General features: G+C 38.0%; 1 protein-coding gene across 8 annotated transcripts in view; it reads right to left on the bottom strand.

Annotated features, from left to right (window-relative positions):
* Window positions 1-2,383: 2,383 nt before the first annotated feature.
* The window catches only part of CD36 (CD36 molecule), a 37,373-nt gene continuing 17,806 nt past the window's right edge, over window positions 2,384-21,950 (bottom strand). For all 8 annotated transcript variants that reach the window (XM_026868649.1, XM_026868653.1, XM_026868651.1 and 5 more), the window contains 12 exons: window positions 17,604-17,764; window positions 15,332-15,476; window positions 12,487-12,666; window positions 12,246-12,337; window positions 11,783-11,829; window positions 9,371-9,440; window positions 7,562-7,749; window positions 6,684-6,802; window positions 5,325-5,398; window positions 4,462-4,516; window positions 4,099-4,263; window positions 2,384-2,998 (listed from right to left, as the gene is read on the bottom strand). In XM_026868649.1, coding sequence (XP_026724450.1) covers window positions 4,099-4,263; window positions 4,462-4,516; window positions 5,325-5,398; window positions 6,684-6,802; window positions 7,562-7,749; window positions 9,371-9,440; window positions 11,783-11,829; window positions 12,246-12,337; window positions 12,487-12,666; window positions 15,332-15,476; window positions 17,604-17,764 — 1,296 coding nt within the window. In that variant the 3' untranslated portion in view covers window positions 2,384-2,998. The remainder of the gene's footprint in view (window positions 2,999-4,098; window positions 4,264-4,461; window positions 4,517-5,324; window positions 5,399-6,683; window positions 6,803-7,561; window positions 7,750-9,370; window positions 9,441-11,782; window positions 11,830-12,245; window positions 12,338-12,486; window positions 12,667-15,331; window positions 15,477-17,603; window positions 17,765-21,950) is intronic.

The raw sequence follows: 21,950 nt of genomic DNA, 5'->3' as shown, positions 1-21,950 counted from the left end.
TTAAGAAAGGTTTTGAAAACGTAATTACACTTAGAGATCAAGAGCTGGCACACCTGCTCTGGGGTGTAAGTATGTGGGCTATTAGATCTTGGGTCAGATCTGATTTTCACCAGTGATTTTCACCCATAAGGACCTGGGATGGGTGGGGAACGTGAGGCACGAGCGCAGCCAGGCTCACCTCCCACCTGGCCTGCTGAGCCAGCAGAGCCAGCAAAGGATGTGGTAATGTGCTGCTGGATGTGCTAGCACCATGCTGCCAACCTGGGGAGTTGAAAGCAGGTCTCTCTCTGAGCTTGGTTTCCTGGGATTTTTAAAGAAATCCTACAGTTTAGACATGCTGGTGCTCAGCTCTGCCCCCAAAGTCCCCTGCATTTTGTAATCCACAGCATAAATGTTGTGCATCACTGGTATTTATAAAATATCATGGGGCAACATTAAAGGTGATATGCACCTCTAACAGCTGTGATGTGCCAGACTATATGCCATAACAAGGTTAGCTGTAAGCTCACTTTTTTATCAGTTTATAAAATTGATTAATAAAATTGATTATAAAATTTATAAAAGGAAACATAGCCAAAATACCAAAAAAAGAAAAAAAAAAAAACACGAGGACTTAATTATTCAGCACAGAAGACTTTATTTACAATTAGACATAAGGATCTCAGAAGGAAGAGTTTGAGCTTTATTTATTTGTATTTAGTTCATTAACTTTTCTAATAAATGTTTATCCTGCACTGTTTGAACAAATGTAAATACTTAACATTAACCTTAATAACATGAATTGACAATAACTGAAACTGATGGCTTGGACAAAATAACTACTAATAATAATTCATGTGAAATCTAAGTGCTGAACATAGTTTAGAAGTCCAAACCTGCGTTGAGATCAATGAGATTATACATATGAACATCTGCATTTGTGTGCATGCAAAACTGGGCCCTGAGACATTTAAAATCATGGCCTGACTTGCTGGATCACTGCTGCTGGAGCACCACATAGCATAAACACTACTAGTAGAGCAAACACTAAATTGCTGACAATAGACTTGAAGCCATAGAAAAAGAAGCTGAAATGCTAGTGTATCAAAAATGACAGGACCATTGCTGCTGTTTCTTTCGTGGAAAGATCTCACTGTTAGATTCTGGCACAAAAGACTAGTTTTATTATAAAAACTCGGTGTCAGATCTTGAACCACAAGCAGAGCTGTGCTTGTGTCAGAGAAGGTGTCTTAATGACTTCAGCTGTCCTCGTACTTTTTTGACAGTCCATAAGATGCTTGGGATGCCTTCAGCTGTGACAAACTGTGCCCAGACTAATATGGGAACAGAACATCACATGTGACAGCAGCAGTAATGTAGAGATGAGAGAAAAGTCTTGGGTTTTATTGACTAGAAAGCACCATGAGTAGTTAAATGCAAAGGCTCTCTAAGTGAGAGCTGAGCTTCCCTTCAGTGTCATGGCTCCTTCAGATCTCCTGCCCTGTTACTTTGTGTTTACAGCTCACAGCCATGTAGCACATAGATCTTGCTTTCAAGAATAAACTCTTGGGACTTCTGTGATTCATCAGCTCTGTTGATAGCTACTCAACTTTGTCCACAAGGAATAAGGGATTAAAACAACAGCATTTTAGACAGTTGGATTTTACTGTTTATTTCCAAAGGATGAAAACTTCCTAAAGGTACTTGGCCAAAAATATTGTCATTTACTAGCAAGACAAACCTTTCTGGTTTAATGTCCATTGTAGCATTACTTACAAACATCAGACTGAACTGAGGCTGAACTTAGTGCTCTTGTTCTGAATTCAGTGCATCCATGGGAAGAGACCCCACAACACTCAATATCTGCCTCACTGAAAATAGATATGTCATTCAGATTAATGAAAAAGTAAACCATTTACACAGATGGCAGTTTGCTACCTGTCTACAGGCTGATGCATCTCATTAAACAAATGATTGCACAAATTTCCTTGTTACAGATGGTTTATGATTAAAGAATTGGGGCTACCTGTTTTGATTTATTTTCTTCCACAGGAAGGAAGTGGAATGCTCTGATGTTTGATCAAAATCATTATCTCAGCCTTTTCTGTGTCTGGAGCATTTTGGAATATTTTCTCTTGAAGATAAAGATGACATATCAGATCATTCTCTAAGGGAGGCCTTGGGTGAAGTGGGGTTAAGGCAGAGCAGAGGCTGGTGGTCAAGCAAGAGCCAGAAAGAAAAGCACAGGGGAGGCAACAGAAAGAACAGTGGAGCAGGTTGGTAGTTAGGGAGTGGTTCAGATTACTAAAGAGCTGTGGGGGCAAATGTTGATGAGCTCCATCAACATATGAATGACTGTGGTGTGTCTATGAGCCATCTCCATATAAAATGTATAAACCACATATTTTAGTAAGTCTTTTATTAACTTCATGTATTACAGTTAGTAACTTTACATAATAAACGTCACATTCAATGCAATTCAGATCCCTGAATAGAGGACAGAGAGCAGTTCTATTGCAGTAGCTTTCATTCCTTGAAGGAACAGAAAGAAACATTGCAATGAGAGCATCTAGAGCACAGCATGAGCTCAAAGGTGGAGTCATTCCCAGCTTGTGCTCAGAGACAGAACATCAGCAAACAGCTTTCATTTTGCAAATCCCAGAAGAAAAAATAGTAGCAGGTTGCATAAATAGCAGAAGGTGGACTAAAATCCAACTGCACCTCAACTTCAGTCTGCTTGGATGTCATTTAAAATTTGTAACAAGGTTACAAATAATCAAAGTTCTTTGAAAGCATAGGTTCCATGGTGGCCTCTTTAGTGATGTCAGAAATGTGGACCTTTGGAAACATCAGCTTATTTGGATTAGTGAGCTGGTCTTCTCAAAATGGAAAAGCATGTTGAATTCCATAGCATGGGGATTGACTGTGCCTTGAATCATATCTTTTGTCTCTGAATTTTAACATGCTGCTTGGCTGCAGTTTCTATCAAACATTGACTCCTTCTGAAGTCTTTAGTTACCTGTAGTGAAATAAAACAAGAATTCCGCATGTGAAGAGGTAAGTCTTTGTCTTAAAAATATCTCTTTGCTACTCACCATAACATTCGTGTCTCTGCACTTCTTTAAATCACTCCAAAAATGTGTTTGTTTCCCTAGATCATAAAATCATAAAATGATTTGGGTTGGAAGGGACCTTAAAGATCACCTAGTTCCACCCCCCTGCCATGGGCAGGGACACCTTCCACTAGACCAGGTTGCTCAAAGCCCCGTCCAACCTGGCCTTGAACACTGCCAGGGAGGGGGCAGCCACAGCTTCTCTGGGAAACCTGTGCCAGTGTCTCACCACCCTCACAGGGAAGAATTTCTTCCTTGTATCTAATCTAAATCTGCCCTCATTCAGTTTAAAATAGTCCCCTCTTGTCCTATCACTCCCTGATAAAGAGTTCATCCCCGTCTTTCCTGTAGGCCCTCTTTAAGTACTGGAAGGCCGCTATGAGGTCTACCCAGAGCTTCTCTTCTCCAGGCTGAACAACCCCAACTGATGATGTTACTGCATTAATCCACCACTTCGTTATTCTATCCATGATGGGAGTATATTTAGTCTTAGTGGGCTAGGTATGCTAAGGAGATGTTTAGACTAACATGACAGTGATGTGTGACTGAGAGAAAGAAGTGAGAAACCCTATCCAACACAATAAAAAATGTGATTTACTGTAGATTGTCTGAACCCAGATAGAGGTATGTCCTGGAAGAGCACAGGAAACTGCAGCTGTGTGGCCTCTGTCCCAGAGAAGTACTAGAGGGCACTTCTGAACAGTTTATCAGTCTTGGATAAAATGCCTGTTTTCATAAACTCACAACAATCATGTTGTGCTTGGGAATAAAATAAAATGTTGGTCTTCTGATATAATTTCCAATACCTTCTCCTAGGTGTGTTAAGAGCATCCTGAAAATTAAGGCTGGGTAGAGAATTTGAAAACATTAACTAAATTATCTGGATGATTTCCTACAGAACAATTGCACTTATAAATAAGAACAGCTAAACAGATAATGATTCTGAACTTCTTGAAACCCTGAGGAAAAGTTACTACTGAGGACTGAGCTGTTAGTACTTACTTACTTATTTTAATTTCTTTGATCTGCATATGAAATAGGAACCCATGAATGCGAGGAACAGCACAGAACCTGCGATCATTAACACCAGCTGCAGCACACTCAGCATCTGGACCCGACTGGTGACTTTATTTCTGAACATTTCTGCTTTTGCATCTCCAATGACAGCAGACTGAAACAGTGCAAGAAAAATGTCAGTGAAAGGTAAGCATGCAAGCCCTCACTTGTTGAATATATTCTTGGTGAGTGCAAATCTTAGCATGAGATTAACTGCCCAGTTTCAGGGCACCAAGACTGAAAAAAACAGGTCAGGTTGGTTTTTTGCATTTTTTTTTAAACACTGAAGATTATAGACAGAACATATACTAACCTCATTTAGCCAAAGAAGAGGAAAAATATAAGGTTTTTGAACTTTTGATAAAGCTCTGAAATGAGAAAATAAGTATACCATGTTATCTTTAGTTTAGTGAATAAGCCCAGTCCCTACTTAAACTTTTTTTCTTCTCTAATTACATTTCTACATTCCAGATGTACCTATTTAGTATAGTTTTGGACTGAAAAAAAAAAACAAAAACCAAAACAAAACCCAAAAAACCAAAACCCTACAATAACAACAGTGATTTTACATATCAAGTAACCATCTCTTTCTCTCTAGTCTTCCATATGTGGGTAGTCAGAAAGAAGAAAGGCTGGACGCAGCTAGGTGTTGGTGGGAGGGTCTGAAGATCTGTGTGGTGTTCACCTGCCAGAGGTATAGGATCCCAAAATGCACATCTCTACATGTACATTTGGGACAATGAAGAGAAAAGAAACAACTAGAGACCTGTCAATCCCTGTGGTAAAATCTGTCTAGTGACATAGCACACATAAATGCTCTCTCTCATTGGGTTTATTGCAGAAAATATATTTTGCCTCCTAGTTCATCCTCATGGCCCCCACTTGTGTTTTGTAAGAATGTTATTTTCAATAACGTGTTGTCTTGTAGGCTTCTGTGGGGAAATCAAATGTCCGTTAAAATACTTGGGCAGTGCCTTGCTCAAGAAGTCTTGCCCTTTTGCTGAAGTTTATTTTCTCTGGAAAGTCATGACTGAAATTTTTGCAATACGGAAGAAAAGGCTTTGGGAAAGTATTTTTATTTATTCTTGTACCAGCCATTTCTACTGACACTCTTGTAGACCAATGAGCCATCTTGAAAAAAGCCTTTAAAAAACAAAATAATTAAATAGTACTTACTCAATTTTTGGTGCAGGCTTCACAAGTAGGTTTACTTGCAGCCTTTTTGCAAACTGTAGTGTAAAACCAGTGATCTAAAACAAAACAAAAAAACCCACACCACATTAATTTAAATTCTTGAATTTGATGTTTAAACCTAGAACATGGACTGTGTCAAAAACCAGTTTGATATTATTTTATCCTTATGTTTTGAAGGATTCCATTTTTATGAAATTTTAATGTTTCTAGGGTGTCTCATTTCCTACAGAAGTTCTGATTTTGTGGCTTTACTATAGTTAGTTCTGTAATTTGCAATTAAATCAAAGAAAAAAAAAAGTTAAAAAGCAGTCATTAAATGTTTCATATATAAATATGTTTTAGAGGTTTTTTTCCACCAGAAATTAGCTAAATTTTCTTTTTCAATAAGAAGGATGTTTAACGTGCATATGGCCAAACCCAAATATTTTATATCAGAACAAACATATCAAAACAAAGGTCAGATCTTTTATTGATCTCCTTTTCTCTTCTGTGCTCCACAAAAATAAGACAGGGCATGATTCTTGAAAATTTCATATCAGATTTAGGAAATATGAGTTTATGGTTCTATTCAAAATAGGATAAAACAAAGATTTAACTTCGGATCTCCTCAGTGAAGTTACATAACTGTCAAGTTATATGATCAAAGATATTTTACTGAGAAATCCTGAATTTTACCTTTTCATCCAAATTCAGAGCAAAATAAAATTTTAGAACCTTAACTCATCACACAATTCAGAAAACTTTGGTAAATACATGTAAAGTTAAGAATCTGAAATACTGGAACAGAAGTAGAGGTAAATTTGGAGGCAATCAAAATCAGAGCTGTTACAAATTCTTTTAGTTTGAGAGTTCTCTTGGACAATCCAAGTCACAAAGTCTATATTAGGTCTGTTCTAGACTAGTCTGTTCAGACTTGTAGAAATTTTCTTGAAATAAACTGCTGTATATTTTATTTAAATTGAGACAGTAACTATACCAAAATAGCTATAGAAAAAAAAAAAAAAAAAAAAAAGCACTTTCATAGAAAAAATTTTTCTCAAAATACTTGGTCATAGAAAAGCTATAGCATACTTCAAAGTTTGCAAAATCTATTTAATCCCACATTCCAATAAGGAAAAATCAAAACTTATTTTCCAAACTTTGAAGGTCAGAATGAGACAAAGTTCTGCTTTAAATTTCCCCTGCTAAAACCGTAACACGTTTGTGAGCAGATCTTGCAAAAGCGAGCATGAAGATATTGTATCTTCTGCTCATCCCTCTGGTATAAAAGCTTACTCTACTACAGTTAAATTTAAACACTGCAAGTTTACTGAGTTACAAGTATTAAATATTTGGACTTACAGGCTCTATATCTAGAAACGTCTCATGCTCCTTCTCATTGGGGCTCAGGCCTTCAACGTCATGCAATATAGAATCACTTGCATGAAGAAAATGCGGAAGAGAGATATATACTGGTTTTCCTATTTGAAAAAAAATAAACTCATTTGAATGATTAAGCCTTGTTTCAGTCTTCATCTTCTGAAGCCATTTTCCATGCAAACATAGTTTTTTATATAGACACACTCTCCTCATAAAACTGTTAATAGTCTCAACCCCTGCCAAAATAATTGAGCTTTTCTCTGATTCTACTGTCATGAGGAAAATTTGCATGGTGAAATTAATTGTAGTTACAAATCCTGCTTGTCTGTGTCTACACTGTGGAGCTGGCAGTGCTCCCAGTTTCATGCTGAGGTGAGGACTTGGCTGTCACTGTTTTCCCCCACTTTCATGATCTTGTTTTAGTAGAAAGCAAGCCTGAAGGGAACCCATGCTGTCCAAATGCAGACTCTGTATATATTTATCATACTGCTACTAAACAAACCCAGTTGTGTCTCTCAGTCTCTGCATGTGTATATAGTTATGCACACAGTTATTACAAATACAAGACTATCTGGCTTTTATACAGTGCCTTCTCCTTTCCTTTCTATACATACATTCCTGCAGCTTCAGTACACAATCTGTAGTATCATGATTTTGCATAGCACCATGCAAAATACAGAAATATTATAGTCCTCATTTTGGGAAATGAGGCTGCAGAAATGTAAAAGATGTCACAGGCAATCTGTGCAAGAATTCACAAACACGAACATTCTGGGTCTTAGAGTAACACCTCAGCTACAGGACATGTGCTTTCTCTCCAGGTAAATGGCTTGCTTGGCAGTACCGTGTCACTGCTATACCTGCTTTGCAGGCACTAATGTCTAGGACTCCACCTAATGTGCAGTTCTTTGATATGACTTCATCTGTACAGAAGCAATAATTATCTCCAACTTCAGCAGGTGATGCAAATGCTTCACGAGGAACTGTGAAACGGTAGAGTGAGATTCCCTTCACTTCCTGCTTGCTCTGGAAAACTCCATAGATCGATCTGAATATAACAGAGGAGAAATGTTTCAGTCATTCCGATTAAAATCTGTTTTTGTGGCAATACTCCTTAAGGATCCCTCAACTGTCTGTCTCTTAAAAGAAACAAGCACTCCAGGGACCAAGTGTCCAGATTCTCTTCACATTGTTCAGGAGTTTGTAGGGGTGTTCCTCTGCAAGGGAGAATATTCCACTCTTTCACAAAAGAATGTCCAAGCTCACAGGTGAGCATGACAGTGCACAAAAAGACAGATAAAACTACTAATATTAACAATAAACAATATACACAAACCCAACTAATTAAGAGCTCTTTTCCCTACACAATTCTACACCCACTGTTGTTATGAAATTTTTTGGACTACAGTGGAGATACTTATCAGTTTAAATCAGCTCTGCTATAGGTTTTTGCTGACCTGATGATACTAATCTAAGCTTTATGATGCAGGCAACATTCTGCATATAACCTTATTCCATGGCATATGAATCAGAATACCACTCAAGCTTCTTTTTGCTGATATATTACCAAATGATAAGAGCTATGGTTGTTAGACAGATCAACAAGAGTTTGCATTGCAGCCAAACAAAAGAAGCACTCTGGGTTTCGCAACATGGACAGAATCATTTTCCATAACCCTGTTTCAGAATGACCTTTGGGCAATTGTGACTGTCCTTCTTAATTGTTCATTAATTGTGAGAATTAAATGGCCAGAGGGATCTCTCAAACTGTGTGCAATCAATCCAAATAATTTTATCATTTCTCCTCTGCATAGAATTCCCTTTTCTATGACTTGTGAAATGCTTTCCAGTTTGGGGATACAACTACCTAACAAAAAAAAAACAAAAACAACTTCATGTAAAAGCACTGATCTTTATAAACAAACAGTCTGCAAAGCAAATGCCCCACATTAAACCTAGTTAAAAAGGAAGTAGCTGTTTCCAAGCAGCAAAATAAATAAAGGGGTCAAAACCTCCCAAAGTAAACACAGTGTGATGTACTTTAAATCTTTTAACATTACTTTCAGCAATCCCACTGGAGAAATCAGGGACACTGGATAGCCACAGCAGAAGCAGCAGACTGAAAAGCCATCATATGGGATGTATTAAGCAGTTTTGATGGTTTGTAAGTGCATAAAAATATCCTGTGAGAAAACTATTTTGAGTATTTAGTGGATGACACTAAATCCTGTTCTGTATAGATGATGTTCTGCATAAATGCCAAAGATGGGCCTGACTGAACCCTGCTGTACCTATTTCCTTCTCAGACCAAGTAAGGCAGGTTATAGACCGGGTCCTGATCTTAGAATAAGTTCAAGACCTGGAACTCTGTGACCCTCAATGTCTTTCATAGATCTGTAACAGCTCACAGCAGTGTCAGATATACCTGAATTATACATCTGTAACTGGTTGAAATAAAAACCACCAAAAATAGCTTGCTACTTGACATAAATAAAAGTGGTAGAATCATTTTCTGAATCATAAGCACATCTTACAAATTTACTTGTATTTAGCTGAAATGTTTCTGTTGAACTGCCTCAGTGACCCGAGCCCAAGCAGAGCCACTGCAGCTGCCCTCTGAAACGAAAGAGCATTTGGGTGGCACGCACACAAGGAAGGGACCAGCCTACCTGCAAATATCGGAGGAGAAGAAACGCAGTACCTGATCCTTCTTAACAAACGGTGGGAATGACGCCCCGTCTGTGAATAAAATAAAATAACAGCTTGAAAGCAATTCCACTTAGAAGACATGATTTAATTTCTAGCTCAATACTCAGCTGTTACTTTCCTATAAAGCTGTGTAAAAGGTAAACAGAATGAGTCATTTATGGGGAAAACATTTATTGCACTGTGACAGGCACTCCACAGAGAAGACTGAATTGCTTTTGAAAGCAAGCCAAATTATGGCAACTATTTGTTTGGGTTTTTTTTTTTGTTGTTGTTTTGTTTTGTTTTGTTTTGTTTTTACAGATGTGAACCTGTATTATCAAATCCATTCAAACCAGAGGATACAAACCCCAGTCCTCCTTAATACAAATCCCAATACCTGCTGCCGTTGCTTCAAGGTTTATGCAGTCTAAAAAGCTAAACCTTTCTAGAGATGCTTGGTTCATCTGCAGTTATGGCACTCAGCCTTACAAAAACCACAGCTTTAGACTTCAAAAGTGCCTATTTAATAATTAGTGCTAAATAGTTTTTCCCCTAAACATTACTCCAGCTGACCTCTTTGTCAGTTGTGACAATGGAGAGAAGGAAGCACTTCTAGGGCACAGCCCATGGTAGACATGAATAATAGGTCAGAGGAATAGGACTTCGGTGATGTCTTTTTCTCCACTCATTATAAAAAGAACACAGACAGCCAGTTCAGATGCATATTTCTGCACTGCAAGCATCTAGAGTTAAGTAAGAAGGCTGTGCCATTTTTCCTAAACAAGGTGTTGTAACAAACCTTTAACCAGTACATTTGTTACTTCTTGATACAATTTCTGTTTAGTTTCTTAGTCAGCAACCATAATCAAAGGATTGAAAACATCTGTCATATCTTTGAATCTAGTTGGCAAGAGCAAGAAAGCTAAATTACATACTGCCACTTGCCCACTGCTGACAGAAGCACTTTTTCTTAAAGAAGTTCCAAGATCATCCTAGACACACACTCTATTTCTACATCTTGGCACTCTTGGAGAGTTTGCAAACATGAACTCATTTCAAGCTCCATACAAGAATACTGCTTAATATTTTAATCTAGATATTTACTTATACTATATATGTTGCGCTTTGGTGTGAAAACTTACAAGATAAGAAGGAATTCTCACACTTACAAGACTTTTTAAACCTGCTGCTTCTCTAAATAAAGTCTTTCCTGAGCAGTCACACCGAATGCTCTTGTAAACTGGGTGATAACCTTTGCTAACAAGGAAAAGCTCCACATTTTCACTGTCCTAGAGCACTTAGCCTAGTTAGCTGAGTATGTCTACTCCATCAGCTGTGGAAGAAAAAACCCAAAAAGCTGACCCTGGGAAAAAAGGGTTCAGGCTCCATAAAAAAGAAAGAAAGTCTCAAAACCTAAGAAAATATTGCCTCCTTTAAAATTAATTACACAGTTTAGAAAGAAACTAATCCTTCTTGATTCACAGACTTTTGGAAAGTCAGGTTCTTATGATGTATTTCAAATACTTCAAAATAACTTGCCACATGCTCTGGGTTATAAGGAAAATTATCTATGTCAGGTAAAGAAGCACAGAAAATAAAATTAAAAAAAAAAAAAAAAAAAAAAAAAAAAAAAAACAACAACCCAAAAACCTGATGGTTTTGATACTCGCCCACTGAAGGCCTACAGCTCTTTGCAAAAGCCTCCATCATGACATCTGCCAGCCTTAGCTCAACAGATTGTGGTGTCCTAACAGTGATGCTTTCTCTCATCAAGAAGAAAATTATCATCTTGAGCAAATGTATCTTAACAACTCAATTGTTTTCATATGCATTCCAGAAACAAATTCAAAAATATTCTTCTCTAGTTTATTCATCCTTTCCTATTCATTCCAAACCACCTGTCTGACAGCCCTTTCCTTTGTCACCTCGATTTCTTTTCATATCTCAGTAAAAATCTTTTCTGTCCATTCTGGTGCATTTACTTTTATTTTTTCAACACTGTAAATGAATGTACATTATTAGAATGCAAAGATAATTTTAAGATGTTATATCAAAGAAAAAGAATCTTAGTTATGTTGTACAATAAAGATAACTAGTAGGAGAGAGCTGAATTTTTTGTTGTGTTTCTTCCATATCTACTCTAGCTGAAGAGTGTGTGTACATGTATATATAAAATAATGTACAATATCATACAATATATATATTATAACAGATACACACATATGCATGCATAGTAGTTGTAGCATGTATACATGTATACTTTCATATTTATACAGACATTTAATATACAGAAGACATAACTGTTGAAGGAATCAACTTAAATATCACATCCCATTATTCCCTTGCAGCATCAAGAAATAAGTTAAAGTTTTAAAAAGCTTTAATAGGCTCACCTGTGCCGTTAACCAAATCGCAGTGACCTTCCCAGTATGAAAGATTCCTTTAAGATAAAAAAGAAGTCATGCTGCATGTAGTATATTGTACCGTGTAATCCATTTCATTGCTTGTATTGCTAAATACAACTGCTCCAGTATAATCCTGATCCATTAGCAAAGTCAGACAATAGAGATGTTCATTCATTTATTCAGATAATCTATACGATGTGTTAGAATAGGATAAAAGGGATGTAGCTACTAAGTATGTAAAACAGAAGTAACTACTAGTATCAAAGAATTAATAGCTGTCTTAAATCTGATCTCCTATTAGAACCATTAATAGCTGAGAGAGGTGGTTTTGCTAAGCCCAGGGCTTGATCCAGCTTCCCTTGAATTGAAGACTTTCCATTATCTATAGGTCTTAGTGAATATATGTATGTTGAAAATATGTATGTTTTTTAATTATACAATGTTATGATACCTTTTGTTTTTATAGCTTTCAATTATTGCTGTATTTTTAATATCTTCTTTCCCAGTATAGACTTTGTAAAGTCCATCCAATGTCTCATTATACTGTAACAGACACAAGAAAAAAGAATAACAGTTAAAAGTACTGAACCAGATTCTGTCATTGGCAGATTTTTCTTCCTCACAGCAGCTGACTTAATTTTTATTCACAGAATGATAACTGAAGGCTTTGCCTCTTCATTAGTTTCACTTACCGGGTAGAAGACTCCCACAACTGGGTCCAAGGGGAAGGGGACCTTGTTTAAGAAGGGATCTTTATATCCCCATAGTATTTCTTTCACTGTTCTGTTCTGCAGCATCTGTGACTTAGAAGCTTTAATCCAAGTATTTAATAGTAGTTGTATAAAAGTGTTTGTATACAAGGCAGGTGCAGCCTACAACAGCAATAAAATTCATGTTTAGCATAAAATTCTGCATGTGCTTTGGATCAAAAACCCAGAGACTGACTCCAAGAAATCTGTGGCAATACCAGTTTCCAGAGGTGCAGCTCACTGTAAGTTAAGTTTCTAAAACTGATACTCCTTAACAAAACAATACTGGGTGTAATTTACACAAAAGCAGAAAATTCGTCTTTACAGCTTACGTGAGTTCACTAGATCAGCCCTAATCACAGAATCACAGAACAGTTGAGGTTGGAAGGGACATCTGGAGGTCATCTGGTCCAACTCCTCTGCTCAAGCAGGGCTACCAAGAGCCAGTTGCCCAGGACCATGGCCAGACAGCTTTTGAATAGCTCCAAGCAATAATCCCCAAACCCTATCTGTATAACATGGGTTGTACCACTTATGGTTTTCTAACTCTTCTGTCACCTCCATATGTCACATACTTCAAACTCACTAGCACTATAACCATGTAAGTGAAAATATACAAGCCTTGTCACTTACTGGCTTAGATAAGTGGTTTAGATTTGCTGTTATGCTAGCAGCAATACATAGAGAGCATAAAACTGTACAAGTGCTGAATCTCCATTATTTCTTTACTTAGAAAGAATATATATTTGCAACAAACAAGTCCTTCTTTCTGAACAGCTTTAATTCTGAATAATGGATATCTTCTCTTAATTCAATGAAGAATAATGTAGATTTGCCAGCAGTAATTGTAATTAATGTTCCCAGAGGCATAAAGTCCCTACAGGCAATGAATAACTTGCAAAAGCAAACAGAAACTCTCTACGTTGACCTGTCTGGTGAAGCAGGAAATTGTAACAATTTTGATAAGTAAATCTGTGTAAAAACAAGTGATTCTCTTAGTGCTCAGCCTAGGCCGTTAGTAGGCCATCTCTTTGTACTTAACGCTACAGGATAGCAATGGAAGGGTCTTTTTTGCTCTCATTTCTTCTTCCTTAATCCCATGAATCTTCTAATTCTGTCTGAACTTGAAAGCAGAAAGCATAGATGTGACAGTATTGAGACAGAGGAGATGTGGGCTCAATCCCCTTGGGGTTAAGAAAGAGTGAAAAACATCTCTGAATTCCCTTGTGAGCATTTTGATGACAAGGCTATAATATAAAAGGTGGGCTCGACTGGTTTGAAGTCAGTGCTGTCAAATGAGACAGTTTCTGAACACCAAAATGGGGCTTGGATCCTCTGTTTCCATATCCCCTGACACAGTTACTTGCAGGCATGGGTCGATGCTTAGACCCATAGAGAGCTGCAAGTTCCTTGTGTGGGAGCTAAGCAGTGTTAGTTAATGCTGTGACATGAAGGACTCTGAGCATAGGAAATATTAACAGCTTTTCAAGAGAGAGATGTGGGCCTAAATTAGGACACAGGCATAATGTATCTGGTCTGAATAAGGCCAGTCACCTTTATTTATTAAGTCCTTTTCTGCCTAGAGAAGGGAAAGCTCTGGGGATCTCATCACAATATTCCAGTACTTAAAGGGTGGATACAAAGTGGATGGAGGCTCTTTCTTTACAAGGAGTGACATGGAGAAGACAAGGGGCAACGGGTACAAATTGTACTAGGAAAGATTTCATCTTGATAGAAGAAAGAAATCTTTTACTGTGAGAACATTTAGTCACTGGAACATTGTAGAGTCCCCAGCACTGGATGTTTTCAAGGTGCAATTGGACAGGGTGTTAGAAAAATCTAATCTGGGCTCCCCTTCTCAGAAGAGGTTGGATCAGATAATCTTTTGATGTCCCTTCCAACATGAGCTCTTCTATGATGCTGTGATTGATTCTGTGATTCTGTATCATGTTAACACCAAGCCATCTCTTCACTCTGTCCCTAGCATCCACCCTCTCACAGTGATCCTGAACACTCACACGCTAATGCTACAGACTTAGTGCAAGATAATCAGGCAACACTATCAGGGCTGAATATAAATATGAAAACTGTAAACATCAGTCAAGGGCAAGCATTCTCAGCCTGTGACAACACACAAACATTTGGACTGAAAAGGCTCTAGCACTACTCTAGGTAGGGACTCCCGTGCTTTTCTCTAAAGGAATAACATCTCAGCAGGACAGGAGAGCTCAGGGGATGCCACTGAAGTGGTGCTGAGGGGCACCATGGGGAGCAAGCAGCTGGGGCAGCAAAGCCATGAATGCACTGAGCATGGGATTTAATACAGCCTCCCCCGCAAAGCCGGACTGAGGATGTTATGGAAAGGGTATGGCAAATCTGTCTTGTACTGTTCATGCTGTACCTCACACAGAAAGGGAATCCATCCACAAACTCTTGACTCATTCCCACACTAAAATTGAATAGGATGATGCTTTTTGACAAATCCCATCCAAACTGATGACTTTGCTTCCATTGACAGGAACAAGTCAATTTTAATTTACCGTTAAGATTACCCTGGGAATATAAGGGAACCTTAATATATATGCAATACATCCTCAGAATTTTATTTTTTTTAAAAAAGACAGTAATACAGCTATCCAGAGTGTAGCTGACACTCATGTCATCTGAGTTCATAGAGAGAAAACATATCCTGTGGCAGTTTCAGTATTAGTAATGCTAACTTCTTCCCTATTTCCTCCAGTATCTCAACATTTGAATGTGCACACCAGGGGTTTGTTTCTTTACTCACAACAACAGCAAGGTTGAGGCACGTGATGGTATCATTTTCTGTCCCAACAGACATATCAGGTTCAAAACGAGCAATGTTAGGCAACATGTAGGATATTGTGCCATCAGAGTTTTCTGTGATATTTTCTTTGGGTAAATATCGCACCCTTGAAATACAAAATAAAAACATTGAATATTTTAAACATTTTATTTTCAAGACAGCACATAACCATGCCTGACTGAAGCTTTTTGAAAAGTTGAATAATTTGTAGATGAACATCAAACATTTTATAACCACTGAAAGGATTCTAGACTTTTCATGTGAATATATGTAAAAAATTCCATTTTCTGTAAAATATTTTTCTTTTGGAAATATTTCCTTAATGCCTAATAGAATTTTTTTTCTTGATAATAAAATAAAAACAAATATTTAGTTTTTATTTCAATAGTAGACCTTGTGTGTTCTTCTATTTTGTTTTAAATTAATTATGTTTTGTCACTTTTTTTCCTAAGCTTTCTTATGGTTGCCTGTAATTAGGAGATAACACAGAATGGTTAACAAACACTCTCAAGTCTTGCTCTTATGAGCCTGTGTTGCCACAAAAAAGATTACAAGTTAGATCCATAATGGGAGTCACTTTGATGACATTTCATATGCATGTGGAGATTTACAAGCAGCCTTTTAGCTCCACTGAGATCTTCATAAACCTCTCAAGCATGCCCTCTCTGCAGATCACTAAGGTACAAATCTCTGAGCTACTGTTCAACTCTTCAAGTCCCCATCCTCTTGCTGACCCCTCTGCTGGGGCAGCATCCAATAGCAGCATATGACTTAGCCTGTGTTGTGGGTCCACAAAGCTTGTCCCAGCTCCATCCCAGCAGGGATCTTCAGGGTAATCTGTCAGAACCTCCAGCCTGGGCACAGGGGGACCAAAAGCTTCAAAGAGCATTTCCCCATGGTACAGATGTAGCCAGCGCAGGTGGGCCTTACCCCAAAAGCAGCGGCATCTTGGCTTCTCAAGGCTGTTTTTTGTGCATGTCATTTTAATTGTCTAATGTGTAGAGCACCTACATGAAAGTTGGGAGATTTTTCTTCTGATTAATATTACTTCTAACTGGAAACAAAAGACCTAAACAAAGTTTCCCAACAGAATCATGGGGACAGTTGCATTTTCCAGGCCAGTTGTTCTACATTGTAATAAATTATTAAATATTTAAAGGGAGTTTGAGAGAGAGACTCAGTGTCACAGTGATTCAAGTAGACCCCATATCCCAGGTGAGCATGACTGCACAGTGAGAAGAGCTCTAGCTATCATTTCTTACACATTCTCATCTAGGCTTCTGGCAGACATTTATCCCTGAGAAAATAGGCACCATCACCACCACCAAAGTAAACATTTCTGTTTGGTAGGAATTCACCTTCTGCGGTATTTTATGACTGGTTAGTTTCCTGATTCCTGTGTAACCATTTCCTATGTCTTCCCAGGTACTCTACGAACCAAGAGTTCTCTATATCCAATAATAAATAAAAAATCTTTTAATCATCGAAGCATCTCAGATGTAGATGCTGCAATGCAAAGCCATCTTGCAAATGTAATATACATCCCCAAAGATATCAAGAAAGAAATATCATTTTAGAAAAGCAATTTCATAACAAGGATGCCAGTGATAGCTGGGTAGTGGTCTTCATGACTCAGGAAGCATCGACTAGTCCTATGTCAGCATCGTATTTAAAGACAAGCAAATTACTAAAATTTTCCCTGAATGGGGAGGGACTGCTGCATCTAGGCTGTAGCTAGTACATTCAGAAAAAAAAAATGTTTTTCAGAGGAAAAACTGAAAAAAGAAAAACCATAGATTAAAAATAAGTCATAAAGGAACAAAGAAAAAAAATATTAAAATAAATGAGTGATACATGGGTGATAAGATAAACTCTTGGATTTAGAGGACCTGGAATATTTTCTTCCATGAAAAAAGTTGGCAAAAACACAACAGCAACAAATGCAACAATGCCTGTGTGTTGTTGTGGAAAGCACCTTGGTAATGAGCATTAATTTTTCACAAGAGCAAGCAGCATCACACCCAATTACTTGTTTCTGTATGGGTTTTCCCAGTGTGAGGCCCAATACAGAAAATATGATTGCTGTGTGTAGCTGCGATTTAGGCATTTTTGTCAAGTCTGACTAAAATATGACACTGGAATTTCAAAACCAAATTTTAACTCAGCAGAACTTTCTCTGACTTTAACAAAACTTCTGATATGACATCTCACATATTCCAGGGGCTTTGCTTACCTGTATGTGTAAGGTCCTCTTTGTTCAAGTTGTGGACGTGCTCCTTGGTTTAATACCTCGGAAGGATTTTGCACATTGAAAACCCAAAATTGTCTGTAAACTGAACTTCCTGGCACAAGCCAATTTTCAAAAGCAATGGTACCATTTGAAATGACAGCTTCCTAAAAGGACAAAAATCAAAGCTAAATTTAACAACAAAGAAATAATCATGAGCTGCATTTACTTTCCAGATGATTGTAGCTTTCCAAACAAGAAAGAAATGAAGCTATTTTATCATCAATATGAGGTATACAGCACACATTTTTGGCAAACCTTTGAAGGCAGCCTGCCATTGCTACTCAGTGAGAGCAAGAGTGAGTACCCCTAAAATAAGTGTCCACAAAGCTGATATAATTGCTACTGTAGTCAGTAGCAAAACTTTTCTACTGCTGTGATAAGGCACTTCCCAAACACTTGCCAAATCCACTGATAATTTGTCAAAATAAAATCTCTTTAGAAGGTTTTAGAACCCATAAACTACTTTTCATACATTTGCAAATATCCCAGGAGAGGAAACAAGATTTATCTCTGAGCGTTACTCAGGCACTTGGTAATTTTGTACCCAGAGAAAGCAAACAGTGCTCTTGCAGGACTGGTTTTTCTCAGAAAATTCTTGGTACCAAACCTGATACTTTCTAAGAAGTCTCTGTAGTTTTGATAACATTTTGTTAGGAAAGTTTTCCAGGCATAGAGAATGAGGGCAAAATATAGCTATAAGGACAAGACAGGACATCATGAACAACTCTAGAGTAACCAACAGTTTTATGAATGTGGCACCCAGTGCCTCCAGGCCTTGAGACTGTACTGTGAGAAGGAGAGTTTGAAGGTATGTTTCCTGTATTGGGATGGGAATACCTGATTTTCCTGGTCTACATCAGGCTTCTTTCTATATGAGTTTCCCAAACCCCTGGGATAATGCATTTTTTCCCCCTTGGTGGTAAAAATTCAGAAAAGTTTTTTTCAATAATAAGAAAAATCTAGGCTGCCTGACTCCAAGCTCTAAAATGCTTATTTTATTAGAATGCTGCAATATTAAGTAGTTAATTTGCACAGTTCATAGAGTTACAGGAATAGAAAGGCTGGAATCCCTCCAGATAGCAAGAAAGACCTTTTAAATTATAAGTTGCTATAGTTTCTTTCTAGCTTAAGTTTCTGCCTCTAGAGTTTGCTTAGCAGGCACCATCAAAAAAAAAAAAAACCAAACAAACAACCCCCCCAAAAAAAACACCAAACAAACAAACAACAACAACAACAAAAAGATACTACCAATTAAGAATCACTGCAGTTAGAAATTAATATCATGTCTTAGAGAACACATAACACAGTCAGGGCTTTGCCTGTGGAAAGCCTGTTTGTATGGTGGAGTTGCAAATGCCTTGCTGGTGGGGTAAAGCACTGGGCTTGCTCTCTGAATATCTGCCATAATTTATGCGCATTTGTGTGAGAGGGGAAGGAAACTTTGTCGCAGCAAATGTGTTATCAGCTTGAGGTCTTGCACTCAAATGTACAGCTAAAATTCTCTTCGGCCTTGTTTTGCAAATCTCAGGAGGCCAAAACTCTATCACAGCTGTGATCCAGCATGAGGCAGACCATCTCCTTGATGGAGAGAAAAGTTTACATGATTTGGAAAGCTCCTTTTCAGTTTCCACAGAGGATTGCTCAAAGGCTCTGGGAGAAACAGGCTTATATAAAGAAAGGTACAACTCAGTCCGCTCATATTCTGTTTATGATCTGTACTCAGCAGGGTCCTGGGATGGGGGCAGACGCCAGGATTTGACCTCCTGCTTCTGTGTAACTAGGGTAGGAAAAGGGTTAAGGAGTCCTGGCAGCTATATGGTCAAGAGGACAAAGTAATCTCTCGAGAAGTCAAAACCACACAGGCACAGCTGTGAATAAAGAAGTTTCAATCTTGTGGCAGTAGATTTTAAAGTAGTGGTATTTACTTCTTAAAAGAAGTTTTCCCTCCATCCATTCCTCTCTCCCCTCATTAAACCTCCCTTAAAACCCCTCTGCTAGGGTTTTTAATAGCACAGAATGATATGCTAACTCCTCTGCCATTGATAGGGTTGTTCAGAGTGTCTGAGACATAGGATCTCTCCTCCCATGCTGGAGAGACACAGAAATAGTCTTTCTGCTTTAGACATTTTGGGCACTTTGAAAAATATTTAGTCTGCAATGATCACGTCTTAGGACTTTATGTTGACTTGGAAGGATATAAGGAACACGCTTCCTCACAGCATTCTCCATGTAAGTGATCTTACTTTTTCCAAAGGGTGGATATTTGCTCCTAATCCTCTCTCTACTGTTGCAGGGAAAGCTAAGGGTTTGCAGGACTTTATAATGGATTTTTAGTGCAATCAGGACAATTTCCCATGTAAACTGAGGCTGTAGGCTATGTCATGAGCTTTTTCATGTGCTTTCTGTACTGCCCTTCACTTTATTATACTATCTACTTTCTTATCAATCTAGAACAAATCTGTTGTCCACCTAAAGAGGTGCAGGGGGTCTCCTTCATATTTTCATTCAAGAATAACCACTATATCAGTATTGTACCCTGAAAAATTACTTTGGGCATTGTACAAAAGAGGTCCCTGGGACCTGAGTACACAAGACAGCCACAGCCCAACGAGTTACTGTGTGGATTTGCAGCCCACCATTTACTCTGCTGATGCCACCATGGACACTCTTGGGGGATGCTTCAAGGGCACAGCTGATCCAACCTGACAGTGCTGCAGCCAAAGGGTCAAACCAGCTCCCACAGCCCCAGTACCTGATCCATGTGCCTCTCCCTTTCTTTGTGCCAGCTCTCAGTCCTCAGGGAGCTGTTTCTTCCTGTCAGACTGGAGGAAGATTATTTCCTTCTTTTTTTTCTTTTTTTTTTTTTTTCTGAATTACCTTTCTACCAATGAGCAACTTGGCTCAGAGGTGTGGCTAGGGGGAAGGATCAGATGACAACCAAATCAAGGGAAGCAGCAGGACAAAGGAAGGAGGGAGAGGAAGGGAGTACGACCATTATTTTCAGTGGCATTCAGCCATTATTGTTAATAACTTTTATCCCACAAAGGAGGTGTGTATGTCTCTGTCACATACTTCTGGTGAGGCCAGCCCTAAACGTTACTCCTGTCTATGGCTGCTCACTTGTATACTTCCCTGGTAGCACTGCCATGCTTTGTGAAATTATGAAAGGTAAGGCAATTTTGGAAACTACTAATTTACTATTGATAATATGAAACACTTCTTAACTCCCTAGTCAACCTACAACAGCTCTAATATCTTATGCAATAGTTAACTATTGGAATCAAAAGTAGCTATACAATATGTAATTGCTATACAGCCAAGTTCATCTCATGACCAAATTGTGCAAGACTGAGTGAAATCAATGAGAACTTTAAGCCCTTTGGTTTCTGACACAGTTTTTCCCCAACTTGGGGTGGGTCAATCGGCAATACAGAAGTTCAAGAAATGCTGAGCAGTCCGCAACAGAAGCTTGCTGTACTTTGATGCATTATGCTAAATTCAGCCATAATGATTTCTGATGAAGAAATGCAAAATGTTAAGAGAAAGATGCTGCCTTGACAAAGGATCTGGCCACATGGACAAAAGATGCCATTTTCTGGGAACTGAGAGATGCCAAGAATACTTTAAGCTCTAACAAAATTGTTACTGGTTTATCTCTATGTGTTGTATGCGTTGGGCTGCATATGTAAGGTGAAGGAATCAATACAATTCTGTAAAATGTAATGTTAAATACCAGGAAAGCAAACAATCTTCTTCCATTTTGCAGCTGAAAGTACAAATAGTTGTTTATTACTTTTTAAGTGATGATTATTAGGTTATTATCAGCCTTTTTATTCTGGCCTTGTTGGATCAAAACTTTTAGTTCTTTTTCAATCCTTGATCATAAAAAATTATGGAAGCCAATCAAGTTTATCACAGATGGAATATGTGTGATTATATCACTTACATTCTGCTGAGAACCAGAAATTGCTTTAGCTTCATTAGTTTAGATTAAGAAGTAACATATGAATGTCACGAACACAATTTTAAATTGAAGTGCTTCCTATGCCTCCAGTAGCTGAGGAGATATAATCTGGCCAATCATAACTAACAGATATGTAAAGAGACAGATGGGTAAACATAATAATAGATAAAATTGATGGGTTTATTTCTAAAAATAGCAGAGACTAACCCTGAGGACTCTACAGAATGAGTGCAGCACTGAGGTATTGTGGCAAATCATACACCATTCTGTATTATCATTCATGAGGAATTCAATATATTAGGTAACATTAAGTGGCTTCTGTTAAC

The sequence above is a fragment of the Athene cunicularia genome (assembly GCF_003259725.1).
Source record: "Athene cunicularia isolate RWA chromosome 1 unlocalized genomic scaffold, athCun1 chr1_part2, whole genome shotgun sequence".
Taxonomy (NCBI): Eukaryota; Metazoa; Chordata; class Aves; order Strigiformes; family Strigidae; genus Athene; species Athene cunicularia.
This window is presented reverse-complemented; position numbering and strand designations above follow the sequence as displayed.